We start from the raw sequence: 14,477 nt of genomic DNA, 5'->3' as shown, positions 1-14,477 counted from the left end.
CGCTGTAGGACAAGTGTGGAGGTGATAACAATCCCAAGAGTATAAACATTTTGTTGCTGTTGGGCGCTCACGGCGAGTCATCTTCGTAGTTATTTATTTGCTGCTGGTATCCCTATAGGTTTCGTGACTTTGTTTACTGACGTCCTTTTAGAGAATTTTATTGCGAACACGTTGGTACCAAAATGAAATACGTAGCTCGAGAAGTAAGGTCAGGAGAGTAAAAAGAGTATACACATTTTTGTTTTTACGCTTAAGCGACAAAAACGCCGTGCGCACATACCGCTTTTTTTTTTTTACCTTCCCAGGGCGCGCGAAAGTGTTAATTTCTGTTTAAATGGTTCTACACTGTTTTCATCTGCACTCAATTTTTCACTGACAATTTTCCTCTTCACAATATTGTGCCTACACTTGAACCTTGCAACCCATCCTTCACTCGCTTCGAAATTCTTTATTCCAAGGCTTGCAGCAAACCTGCTTGCAGCATTTTGTATTTCTAGGCCGCAAATTGTTACGCCAGCTGTGCGGTGCTGAGCAAACCACTTGTTCATAGCCTTATCCAACTGTACATGCGTCGAAGTTTTCATAGTTTTTCTACCACAACCTCTGCTATTGCTTGCACCTTCACTTTCACAGGTTGAAATGAATTTCATAAGTTTCTCTTTTTGTTTCCTTATATCAGAAACAGTACTAGTACCTATATAGTATTAAATTCCTTGGCAACACTTGAGGTCGACCCGCCATGTTCACAAAGTTGTATAACACGTAGCTTGTCCTTAAGTGTTAGGACAACCTTCTTCCTCTTAACACCTCCAGAACGATTCATGCTGCTACCAGACATAGTCTTGGCCAAAAATGTTCAAAGTTACTATGAAAATAAAAAAGTTTTTTTTTTTTTTTAGATATATACAAGAGTTGTTACATTCTTGTACAGCCACTAGTACGCGTAGCGTTTCGGGCAGGTCCCTGGAATACGATCCCCACCGCGAAGAATCGTTGTTACAACCAAGTACACATTTTACTGTTGCGTTAAACAGAGGGTATAGTTAAGGATTTGCGCCCAGTAAATCCTCCCCTGCCAGGATACGAACCCATGACAAAGCGTTCGCGGAACGCCAGGCGAGTGTCTTACCACTACACCATGGAGACTGTGGTGTAGTAACAAAGTAACAATTTCAAAAATTTGAAATTGTACTTGCTTTGGCTGCTATGGGGTTCATAAGTTGGAGCATGACGTCGTCATTCCCCGTTCGCGTATGACGAACGCTCCCGGGACCAGTAGGGTGCCTGGGGTGGGGCGCACGAGTTGCCACAGTCAACCACTGTCAACGGGGCGCGCGAGTTGCTGCGAATATATTTTTGGTCATTTTTTACGCACAGTTCCAAATACATTTTATTTGTTTTTACGTGCTAATCCTATGTATAATGAACACGTATACAGTACTATATTATGGCAGTAAAACATCCGTACTGTCCGAGGACACTGTGTTACGTGCATGACACTTGTGTACACATATGTTGCACATATTTACCATGTATCATGCTAATTTATGTATATATACAATCTATTTACAGACTATACACTGTCACACTATATACATTCACCATCAACACATTCAGAACACCGCAAGTGTGAGCTGTCACACCCAGCCAGCCCTCCCTCCCTCCCTCCCTCACTCCTCTAACATTGTATTTGCCAACATTGCTCCTCCCATCAAACAGTTATTCACACCAATGTTTCATGTTCGTTTATGTATATTTACAACATATGTACCACACTATACACTGTCACACTACTGTACTGTATATGCATTTACCATCAACACATTCAGAACATTGCGAGTGTGAGCAGCCACACCCAGACAGGTCCTCCCTCACTCCAACACTGCTCCTCCCACCATACTGTTAGTGTTTTTATTACACTATTTATACATGTTATATATACCTATCTACATGTTTTATTTACCAGAACTATGCAAGTAAGCCGATATTGTGTCCAAACAGTACAGTGGCCACCATATACACTGCATGAGAAATCACACAGCAGACAGCAGACGACGCTATGATTACGACGTCACCTCCCTCACCAAAATAGCTCCACTCAACATACTCCTGTTGCTGTTATTACACTATATACACACACACTGTATATACCCATGTACGTGTGTGTTCCCCATAGCAAACCATGAAGCTAGTATGGTGAGCGAAACAAGAGTGGCAGCCACACAGTGAGGCTACCTCAATTCTCTTCCTTCCTCCCTCCCTCACCAAAATTCCTCCTTCCACAATACTACGCACAACGCTAATTATAACCACAATCCTGGTCACTAATTCCTGTAAATGAATATTTGACCACAAGTTTATTCTGGAAAGGAACCTAAGAAGTCACTTGAAGATTAATAGATGGACGAAATAATGCTGTGGTGCTGTGGCTAGTGCTGTGAACATCGTGAACAGCATTGAATCACTGATATTTGAACATTGTACCCAGTCATTATCACACTCAGGCTCTTCTATAATACTATCATGGCTAAATAATACAAGTTATATATATATTTTGACATAAGGCGATGCTGTGGTCACACGCTGAACAGCAGTGCTGTGCGCTCATGCTGCGAGCGCCAGTCTTGGTTGCTCACTCACTACTAAAGCTCTCACACAAGGGAATGTGGACCATGATTTTTTTTTAAAGATGGCGTCTGTTTACAAGAGCCCAGAGGAAGTTGATGTGAACCCCATGTAGCCACAGGAGTTTTGAATGGAACGTGAAAAATACAAATACCTGGAGGCACATAGCGCACCCCAGACGTGGGCCTGCAGGCGCGTTGTGCAATTAAAGGGTTAATGATATGGGTCTATAATTAAGAGGGTCTTCTCAGCTACCATTTATATAACTTGGAACTATGTTGCCTTTTTTCATATACTGTATCTGCCAAGATTCCTATGCACAAGGATGTCTGGAATATCATAGTGAGTGGAATGCTCATCTTGGTTGCAGATTCTCGCAGCACCCAAGGTGAAACTCCACATTAACACCAAAAGATTCACCTAATCAGGTTTTTCTGATTTGAGGTTGCACTATATCACACATTTATGCTGGTGAATGCTCCTCAAATATTGATGATATACTGTCAATGCAAATACATTTGTTCAATACAATACTATTGAATTTTTTATTTAAGTGTTAAGGATTGCTATTATTGCATATGCTGTCTGTGATGAAATACTCAGCTACAAAGTGGATCAGCATTTGGACATCATGTTGACAAAGGGGTGTGACATGACTTGGAAGTACAAGTGACCTGGTACTGGATGATGTTAATGCCATCTAAAATTGTAGATGGTATTACAAGATGTTTAATGATTGCTTAATAAATTCCTATTGAGACCCTTTAGCTTTTTAAAATACTATATGAATGGAGACCGGGATCAGTGTCCAGATGACACCAGTTTTTCATTAATATTTCTCTGGATAGTTAATGTACAACATCCATCCTAGTGTCATTTTATAGAATAAAGTCACCCCTTTTTTTTTAACCCCAAACTGTACAAGGGTTACACGAGGCCTATATATTTAGTTTTACAGTAATTTCATCATATGTAAGTGATATTCGCGAATTGTGAGCTCAAGCCCCGTCCTTCAGACTAGCCGCCAACAGGCACTGCGGGTTACCCTTTAATTTTAATTTTTACAAGGTGGCAAGTGTTTACTGGAAGCCTCAGGCACCAATTGCGAACCTCGTGCACCTGTGGGAATTTCAAATGTTACCAGGAACCTAAGAACATGTGAGGAAGATATGCACACTGCAAGAGTTAATCCATACGACAAGTTTTTCAGTGAAGCTAATATGATTATTTGTTACATTTCTAGTCCACTAAGATTTTCAAAAATGTCCAGAGACCGGATTTTTTCTTTGCGCATTGGGATCAGGAAATGAAGATTTATATTTTAGGAATGTATTCTAGTATTGTATTGTATTGTATGTGCAGTATTGAGACATGCCTAGCTGGGATACTTTCGTCTCTTGGCTGCAAGATAAAAGTATCTTGTTAACTTCGTTCTTGTCACACTAATGTAAATATGGTACTGTATTCTGTAAACAACCCACCTATATAAATAGTTTGTAAGCAATATACACAAAAAAAAACTATCACTAAGTACTGTACATCAATTTATAAGTGATATTAAATATTAGTTAAAAATTGCGCTTATACAGTTCACTATCTTGCTGCTTCTTATGTGTAACTCTATTTGTGGAATGAACCTATAGATTTTATCTTTAAATTAGTTACGCACATTACAGTGTGGATAATTATGCTGTAGTAGAATGACAAATATATAGTAAATGTAATGCATATATAATGGACATCCTGCATGTGTAACTGACAGTGTATATGTAACGGACATCATGCATGAGTAATGGACACCATGCCTTTGAAAATGCAGTTAACCACATTTCATGAATTAGTTTATTTTTCAGGTAGGAGTGTGGGGTTACCTCCTTTGACTTTGCACAGTAGTTTACAAATGTCTATTTATTATTATTTTTTTCAGAATTTGGATGTATTACTGAACCTTGGACTGAAAACATGGTTATAAAATCTGACAAAGAACGATGCCAAAATTTAGAGAATATAGAGGACATAGAAAGCAGAAATCTAGCAATGAATTCCCAAAATGGTGCCAATGCTATTGATGAGACAAATAAATTTTTCCAGTCAGATGAAGAGTGTGACGAAGATTCCGGAGATAGTGAAGTAAGTTGATGCCGATCATGGTCTCAGTAGTAGTAGTAGTGGACAGTAGTATATTTGTATTTCATTAATTCCAGTGATTCGGTTCAGTCATATATCTGTTAGTTTTACCTTGATTTTAAAAAAATTAACTCGTACATAATGAAATGGATAGCTTTATCATTTCAAAAGAAAAAAAAAATGAAAAATATGTAAATTCAGGATAACTTGGCTTATTAGGCAAACCGGGCCTTGCATAGTAGGCCAAGTACGACGGTCTGGCTACTAGGTACAACGTTATATATATATATATATATGTCGTACCTAGTAGCCAGAACGCACTTCTCAGCCTACTATGCAAGGCCCGATTTGCCTAATAAGCCAAGTTTTCATAAATTAATATATTTTCTCTAATTTTGTATTTATGAAATGATAAAGCTACCCATTTCATTATGTATGAGGTCAATTTTTTTTATTGGAGTTAAAATTAACTTAGATATATGATCGAACCTAACCAACCCTACCTAACCTAACCTAACCTATCTTTATAGGTTAGGTTAGGTTAGGTGGCCGAAAAAGTTAGGTTAGGTTAGGTAGTCGAAAAACAATTAATTCATGAAAACTTGGCTTATTAGGCAAATTGGGCTTTGCATAGTAGGCGGAGAAGTGCGTTCTGGCTACTAGGTACGACATATATATATATTATATTATATATATATATATATATATATATATATATATATATATATATATATATATATATATATATATATATATATGCGAACAAGCCTGAATGGTCCCCAGGACAATATGCAACTGAAAACTCACACCCCAGAAGTGACTCGAACCCATACTCCCAGGAGCCACGCAACTGGTATGTACAAGACGCCTTAATCCACTTGACCATCACGACCGGACATAATGAGGTGATAGCCGAGGCTATTTGAACCACCCCACCGCCGGCACTCGGATAGTAATCTTGGGCATAGCATTTTACCAAATCACCTCATTCTTTGGGGCACACGTGAGGAACACAAATGCGAACAAGCCTGAATGGTCCCCAGGACAATATGCAACTGAAAACTCCTGGGGACCTGAATGGTCCTGGGGACCATTCAGGCTTGTTCGCATTTGTGTTCCTCACGTGTGCCCCAAAGAATGAGGTGATTTGGTAAAATGCTATGCCCAAGATTACTATCCGAGTGCCGGCGGTGGGGTGGTTCAAATAGCCTCGGCTATCACCTCATTATGTCCGGTCGTGATGGTCAAGTGGATTAAGGCGTCTTGTACATACCAGTTGCGTGGCTCCTGGGAGTATGGGTTCGAGTCACTTCTGGGGTGTGAGTTTTCAGTTGCATATTGTCCTGGGGACCATTCAGGCTTGTTCGCATTTGTGTTCCTCACGTGTGCCCCAAAGAATGAGGTGATTTGGTAAAATGCTATGCCCAAGATTACTATCCGAGTGCCGGCGGTGGGGTGGTTCAAATAGCCTCGGCTATCACCTCATTATGTCCGGTCGTGATGGTCAAGTGGATTAAGGCGTCTTGTACATACCAGTTGCGTGGCTCCTGGGAGTATGGGTTCGAGTCACTTCTGGGGTGTGAGTTTTCAGTTATATATATATATATATATATATATATATATATATGTCGTACCTAGTAGCCAGAACGCACTTCTCAGCCTACTATGCAAAGCCCGATTTGCCTAATAAGCCAAGTTTTCATGAATTAATTGTTTTTCGACTACCTAACCTACCTAACCTAACCTAACCTAACTTTTTCGGCCACCTAACCTAACCTAACCTATAAAGATAGGTTAGGTTAGGTTAGGTAGGGTTGGTTAGGTTCGGTCATACATCTACGTTAATTTTAACTCCAATAAAAACAAATTGACCTCATACATAATGAAATGGGTAGCTTTATCATTTCATAAGAATAAAATTACAGAAAATATATTAATTCAGGAAAACTTGGCTTATTAGGCAAATCGGGCCTTGCATAGTAGGCCGAGAAGTGCGTTCTGGCTACTAGGTACGACATATATATATATTATATTATATATATATATATTATATATATATATATATATTATATTATATATATATATATATGAGGAGGGGTACCACCTCTGGTGCAAATGTAGGGACCCATAGCCTCGGAGAAGAAAATAAAGAGTACTCAGAGAAGACCTTGTGGATCCTCACTGAACACTTTGATATTTTCTTCTCCTACCACCCCTATTCTTTTGTTAAGTGTGTATATTTATCTAACTTTATTTGAAAATGTCATTACACAAAAAAAGTTACAATATTGATTACATACATATATATGTCGTACCTAGTAGCCAGAACGTACTTCTCAGCCTACTATGCATGGCCCGATTTGCCTAATAAGCCAAGTTTCCATGAATTCATTTTTTTTCGACTACCTAACCTACCTAACCTAACCTAACTTTTTCTGCTACCTAACCTAACATAACCTATAAAGATAGGTTAGGTTAGGTTAGGGAGGGTTGGTTAGGTTTGGTCATATATCTACGTTAATTTTAACTCCAATAAAAACAAATTGACCTCATACATAATGAAATGGGTAGCTTTATCATTTCATAAGAAAAAAATTACAGAAAATATATCAATTCAGGAAAACTTGGCTTATTAGGCAAATCGGGCCTTGCATAGTAGGCTGAGAAGTGCGTTCTGGCTACTAGGTACGACATATATATATATATATATATATATATACGTCGTACCTAATAGCCAGAACGCACTTTTCAGCCTACTATGCAAGGCCCGATTTGCCTAATAAGCCAAGTTTTCATTAATTAATTGTTTTTCGACTACCTAACCTACCTAACCTAACTTTTTCGGCTACCTAACCTAACCTAACCTCTAAAGATAGGTTAGGTTAGGTAGGGTTGATTAGGTTCGGTCATATATCTACATTAATTTTAACTCCAATAAAAAAAAATTGACCTTGTACATAATGAAATGGGTAGCTTTATCATTTCATAAGACAAAAATTAGAGAAAATATATTAATTCAGGAAAACTTGGCTTATTAGGCAAATCGGCCTTGCATAGTAGGCCGAACAGTGCGTTCTGGCTACTAGGTACGACATATATATATATATATATCTTTTTTTTTTTTTTTTTTTTTTTTTTTTTTTTTTTTTTGGTAGCAGTCTTTCCTGTAGACATATTATTAAATATGACCGAAAAAGTAAGATTAATAATTCTAACACGAATTTTCTCTATCTTTCTTACGTTTCTTTTCACTGTTGATGGTAATTCAAAGATCAATTCTCCAAAATTCATTTTTATTTCTAGTCTGAAGCGACACTTGAGCACGTTTCGTAAAACTTATTAAATTTTCAAAGACTTTAGTTTACAAACACACAACTGAAACTGAATAGAGCTTACACATCTTCGAGGTTTATATCTACATTTGGGTGAGGTGGATGAGGTGAAAAAGGAACTTTCAACAATGGGTATTCAATGGGTATTAAATTCCAGCACAAGACAGAACACGAAACAATGGGTATTAAATTCAAACACAAGACAGAACACGAAACAATGGGTATTGAATGGAAGTAATTGTAGAAAGCCTGTTGGTCCATATTTCTTGATGCTTCTATATTGGAGCGAAGTCTTGAAGTGGGTAGAATATAGTTGTGCATTAATTGGCTGATGATTGCTGGTGTTGACTTCTTGATGTGTAGTGCCTCGCAGACGTCAAGCGGCCTACTATCGCTGTATCTATCGATGATTTCTGTGTTGTTTGCTAAGATTTCTCTGGTGATGGTTTGTTTGTGGGAAGAGATTATATGTTCCTTAATGGAGCCCTGTTGCTTATGCATCGTTAAACGCCTGGAAAGAGATGTTGTTGTCTTGCCTATATACTGTTTTTTTTGAGGCTTACAGTCCCCAAGAGGGCATTTGAAGGCATAGACGACGTTGGTCTCTTTTAAAGCGTTCTGCTTTGTGTCTGGAGAGTTTCTCATGAGTAGGCTGGCCGTTTTTCTGGTTTTATAGTAAATCGTCAGTTGTATCTTCTGATTTTTGTCTGTAGTGATAACGTTTCTACTGACAATATCTTTCAGGACCCTTTCCTCCATTTTATGGGCTGTGGAAAAGAAGTTCCTGTAAAATAGTCTAATATGGGGTATAGGTGTTGTGTTAGTTGTCTCTTCAGAGGTTGCATGGCATTTCACTTTCCTTCTTATGATGTCTTCCACGAAACCATTGGAGAAGCCGTTGTTGACTAGGACCTGCCTTACCCTACAGAGTTCTTCGTTGACTTGCTTCCATTCTGAGCTGTGGCTGAGGGCACAGTCGACATAAGCGTTAACAACACTCCTCTTGTACCTGTCCGGGCAGTCACTGTTGGCATTCAGGCACATTCCTATGTTTGTTTCCTTAGTGTAGACTGCAGTGTGGAAAACTCCGCTCCTTTCCATGACTGTTACATCCTGAAAGGGCAGCTTCCCATCCTTCTCCATCTCGTAAATGAAACGCAACACAGAATTCTGCTCAAATGCCTCCTTCAGCTCCTGCAGATGTCTGACATCAGGTACCTGTGTAAAAATGTCGTCAACATACCTGCAGTATATGGCCGGTTTCAAGTTCATGTCGACTAAGACTTTTTGCTCGATGGTACCCATGTAGAAGTTTGCAAACAGGACACCTAGGGGAGAACCCATGGCGACCCCATCTACTTGCTTATACATGTGTCCATCCGGGCTCAAGAAGGGTGCCTCTTTAGTACAAGCTTGGAGTAGTTTCCTTAGACTGTTTTCTGGTATGTCAAGAGGAGTACAGGCCGGATCACGGTACACACTGTCGGCTATCATCCCGATTGTTTCATCCACAGGTACGTTGGTAAACAGAGATTCTACGTCCAACGAGGCTCTTATCCCTGTGGCCCGTGTTCCCCGCAGCAAGTCAACAAATTCCTTTGGAGACTTCAGGCTGAAGGCGCAAGGGACATAAGGAGTCAGCAAGCCGTTGAGTCGTTTCGCCAGTCTGTACGTGGGTGTGGGTATCTGGCTGATGATTGGCCGAAGTGGGTTTCCAGGCTTGTGTGTCTTGACATTTCCATACACATATCCAGGTTTATATTCCCCAATAATCTTTGGCAGGTGGAGTACAGATTTCTTGGCGTTCACAGTTTCGATCAATTTGTTGACCTTTGCTTTCAGTTCGGCTGTAGTGTCCTTCGTTACCCTTTGGAATTTAGTTATTTAGTTTGGTCAGAGACCAAAAAAAAATATATATATATATATATATATATATATATATATATATATATATATATATATATATATAAACACCATGTTAGTTTTTTTCCTGGCTCAGCCTGTGCTGTCTGAGGCTTGTATCAGAATAAATGCAAGGTTAGCTAATCCTTGCTACTCTGATGACAGTGCTGTGCTTACCCCCTGTTGGTTGTCTAGGGTAGCTGCTGGGTGGCCAGCTTGCAATTAGTTTGCAAGCTGGCCACCAAGCAAGCTGGTGTTTTTGGTAATTGATTGACTGCTGTGTAATACTTGTGAAAAGTTTGTGAGTGTAATGAACCAACTGGAGGTCATTCAGAGTTGGATTGATTCAGTGTCTCTATTCGCCAAATTTTGGTTTGGTTAGGCATTTGGAAAACTTTCTGCTGCTGCTGTTTGACTGTTTTTAGCCATGTCCTACTGAGAACAAGACATTGCCTAAAGAGAGCAGCTAATTGACCAACTCAGAAGAAAGTTTTTCATTTTTACTCAATACTATTTTTTTTAGGGAGTTTCTGGAGAGGAAAATGGGAAGGCTTGAGTAAATATTAAAAGTTGAGATAGTATGTTGCACTAATGTGACTTGTTTTCCTGAAGGAGTATGACAACAAACTTGAGACGTTGGCTGCAGACTTGCAGCAGGAACTGGATCGAGTGAATGAACAAAACCAGCTGTTGAATGATAAGCTCTGTCAGGTCAAGTCTCACTTCAAAAGTGAGATTAATAATTACAAACAACAGTTGGAGGACCTCAAAGGAAAAAATAAGGTATGGAAAATCATTTTTTAATTGTTTAAACTGTGTAATTTTGCATACTTTGGCATAATTTCAAATAAAAATTAATATATTTTTCTCTCAATTTCATATAATCAACGTTATTGATTTGATGAAATAGGCACAGTAATATTTAACCTGTTCAGTAGTACAGTGTGACACCAATTATCTGGATCACCTTTTTAGGGATTCTTGGGTTAACAGGACTAAGAAAAATAAGGTTTGTAACTTACAATTTACTAAAGCCGGTAAATTTAAGGATCTCAATTAACTAAAAGATTTGTGGGTTTAAGGTTTATTCATTAACCTCTGTAATGTACATACTGTACTGTCTTAAGATGTTTGACCCATGGTGCATATAAAATGTTAAGTTGCTCTAGGTACATTGCAGCACTTGAAACATTAAGCTTGTACATAGTGTTTCCAATCAGTATTTGAGGCTTCCAGTAAACATCTGCCATCTTAAAATGTGACTTACGATACTTGGGACATTTTTCCTATGCTCGTGGCAAGATTTTTATCAATATAGAAAGATAAACTTAGTTTTGAATACTATTTTTCTATGTTCATACAAATAATGCCAATGCAATCCTTAAACAATGCAAGTGTTAAAGAAGTCATACAGTTTATTGATCTTGCCAGTGTTTATATTATATTGAAGAGGAGCAAGATGTTATTAAACAGGAATTTGTGTACTCTACTAGATAAAGTTAACACTTTCGCGCGAACGACGAAGGTAAAAAAAAAAAAGCGGTATGTGCGCGCGACGTTTTTGTCGCTTAAGCGTAAAAACAAAAATGTGTATACTCTTTTTACTCTCCTGACCTTAGTTCTCGAGCTACGTATTTCATTTTGGTACCAACGTGTTCGCAATAAAATTCTCTAGAAGAACATCAGTAAAAAAAGTCACAAAACGTATAGGGATACCAGCACCAAATAAATAACTACGAAGATGACTCGCCGTGAGCGCCCAACAGCAACAAAATGTTTTTATTCTTGGGATTGTTATCACCTCCACACTTGTCCTACAGCGTTAATTTTGGTATCAATGGACTCGCAATGAAATTCCCAACACGGTGATATGAATATAAACGTAGAATAATGGTCGCGGCCCACCCGCAAGAGTGTGGGAAGTGGTGGAACTGTTACCCGGTATCGGTGACGGGACGACACATGTGCGATACGGCGCTTTGAAAGTTTATACTTATTTCACTGTCCTGACATTATTATTCTATGTACGTCATTCATTTTTGTGTCAATGTGTTCGCAATAGAATGTTCTATGAGCCCGTAGGTAAAAAAGATCAACAAAGCGTAAGATAGAATAGCGCCAAATATAAAACAACGCTGGAACATATCAGTGAGCGTCAAACACACACGAAATGTTTTTACTTTTGTTATGTTTGCCAAGGTTATACTTGTTGCACACAGTTATTTTTTATTGTACATTGATCGGAATAAAATTCCATAAACAGACATATGCATATAATACATGATATGGGGGAAGCATTACCAGTATAAACGGCTAAAGTCACCCATCTGCAACCCGTTTGGGACACTCATGCAGACACACGCTACACCCAAAAAAAAATCTATGAAGGTTCGAGTCTACTTAGGGCAGTTTATGTGATACAGTGTTCATTCTGGTATCAAAATACTCGTTTCAGTTTGTAGTTCATGCGATTTTCAGAATTAACTGAATTGCTGGAGGTTCAACATTTGAGTCAGAGTCACCTGACAAAACCGTCTCGTCAAATGGCAGTGTGCCAGACATCTCGGGTTCTGATTCAGTTGCTGCTTCAGCTTGAGGTGTTGAAGTGAACAAGGGCCGCCTCACACCAGATGGTCCAGGAGTTTGCATGGCGTCAGCATAGGCAGGACCTGTGTCATCATTTATGTCTGGAGTGTGCCGCAAGTGTTGAGATACTGTTGCTGTTTGAGGCCAATCTTCCGGGTCCCAGCACAATGGGGCCCAAATTGCCACCTCGTGGAACTGTAGTAATGTTAGCTTTTTTTGATCAGTTGTGTTGTATTTGTACAAAACAAAGGCATTATGCAAAGCCATTTGCAGGAAATAAAACGTTATCTTTTAGGTCCACTTGTGAGTTTTCCTGGTAAAATGGTAATACCATTTGATCGAAGTGGTCCACACCTTTCATGAACGTATTGTACCATGCAGCCTAGTGGTGAGGAAGAGAGCCCCATGGTGCGCAGTTTGAAACAAATCCAAAGTAAATTGGATTAAAATTGGATTTTATACAAATATTTTTTTCAGGACATCATTTTATGTCCACATCGCGGAAGCGGGTAGGCGAAACAGGACTCCAGGTTATGTCCTGATCCGCACAAAGTGTTAACACTTTGAAATTAAAGTTAATAGTTTTTTAAATTAAAAAAGCTATTACTGTACTGATACTGACTAGTAGATTAATGTAAAGTGTTTTGGAATATTAATATTTGTAGACCCTTAGAACACAATATTATATAAATGTAATTTCAGCACTGTGTTGCATAATGTTTCTGAGCTATTCATTCCACCACTGCCATAGGTATCACATACTTGAGTGCCTAGAAGGATTACGATTGCAGCAGGGCAAGGTGATGTGCAGGGACCAGTGTCACATCTGTACTACCCCAGCAGTGTCATATAGGGTATATACTTGAAAACAGATTCCAGTGACATAACTCATAACTACCACTGGGAACTTTGGTCATATGTGAGGCTTCCTCAACACCACCTAGTAGCAGCATCTTGCCTATCTGCAAATGCATCCACTCAGAACCAACACAAACACTGATGTCAGTATGCAATGCTTTGACAAGCAGGGGCCAGTAATTGAGTCAAGTTGACCATGGTTACCTAGTTTTGGAGACCTCATTAATAATAATAATAATTTATTTAGGAAAAGTACATACATAGTTACAGAGTTACAGTACAAACATTCTGTTTGATTTAAAGATAGAGGTAGTACATACAATACCTAAAGTCACTAGTATGCATAGCGTTTCGGTCTACTAATGTCCTTCAGCTTACAAGTTATAGTGTGTCCTAGTTAGTGCAGGGTAGGAGTTCGTATTACTGTCCCCGATATTTCCCATCCAGTGTGTCTGACAAGTTACAGCCCCACTTCTGTGCCAGGTAAGTCTACTTCGGGCTCACATTAACCCGTGCTACTTTGGAACTTTCGTTAAGAGTAGCTGAATCTAAAACAACAAGTGTGTTTCATGAGTTCTGATTTGGAAGCTGATTAGCAGCAAGGCAATTCTCTGATCAGGGATTTTCCTTTTGTGTGCACCAGGGGGACTCACATGTCTCTCAATTGGGTTTAAAAGGTCCTGTCCTTAGTCTTTAAGGCAGAGAAAGAATGTACTTGTGAACCCAAGAAATACAAACTTTGGTGTCAGTAATTGCATTTAGTCCCATGGGGGTTGATGGTCTGTCTCAGCCTGAAGTTTAGGAAAGGGTAAAGTTTGGGCTTCGACCAAGGTCTGCTCGATTCCTAGGTGCATTCTATGTATCCTTCTGAAGGGCTTGTTTCCTTCGCTCTTGTAATGCTAGTGCTACCAGAATAAAGCACGTTGGAAGCTTGTCCCAAAATGATGATCAGCTATCTTCATCTGGTGATGAGTTCAGAGCAAACAAAAAACTAGTTTGCCTGCTGTTGGTCTCTGGACTCATAGGAGTTTCCCATGGTTCAGATAT

At 39.0% G+C, this 14,477-nt stretch overlaps 1 protein-coding gene across 2 annotated transcripts in view; it reads left to right on the top strand.

Moving 5' to 3' along the window:
• LOC123773290 (E3 ubiquitin-protein ligase TTC3) overlaps nucleotides 1–14,477 on the top strand; it is a 241,840-nt gene that overhangs the window by 157,455 nt on the left and 69,908 nt on the right. For both annotated transcript variants that reach the window (XM_045766935.2, XM_069307431.1), the window contains exons 27-28: nucleotides 4,553–4,755; nucleotides 10,599–10,769. In XM_045766935.2, the coding sequence (XP_045622891.1) occupies nucleotides 4,553–4,755; nucleotides 10,599–10,769 (374 nt within the window). The remainder of the gene's footprint in view (nucleotides 1–4,552; nucleotides 4,756–10,598; nucleotides 10,770–14,477) is intronic.

Source organism: Procambarus clarkii, chromosome 1 (genome assembly GCF_040958095.1).
Source record: "Procambarus clarkii isolate CNS0578487 chromosome 1, FALCON_Pclarkii_2.0, whole genome shotgun sequence".
NCBI classification, from domain to species: Eukaryota; Metazoa; Arthropoda; class Malacostraca; order Decapoda; family Cambaridae; genus Procambarus; species Procambarus clarkii.
Note: the sequence above shows the minus strand (reverse complement) of the source record. Positions and strands in the feature narration are given on the sequence as shown.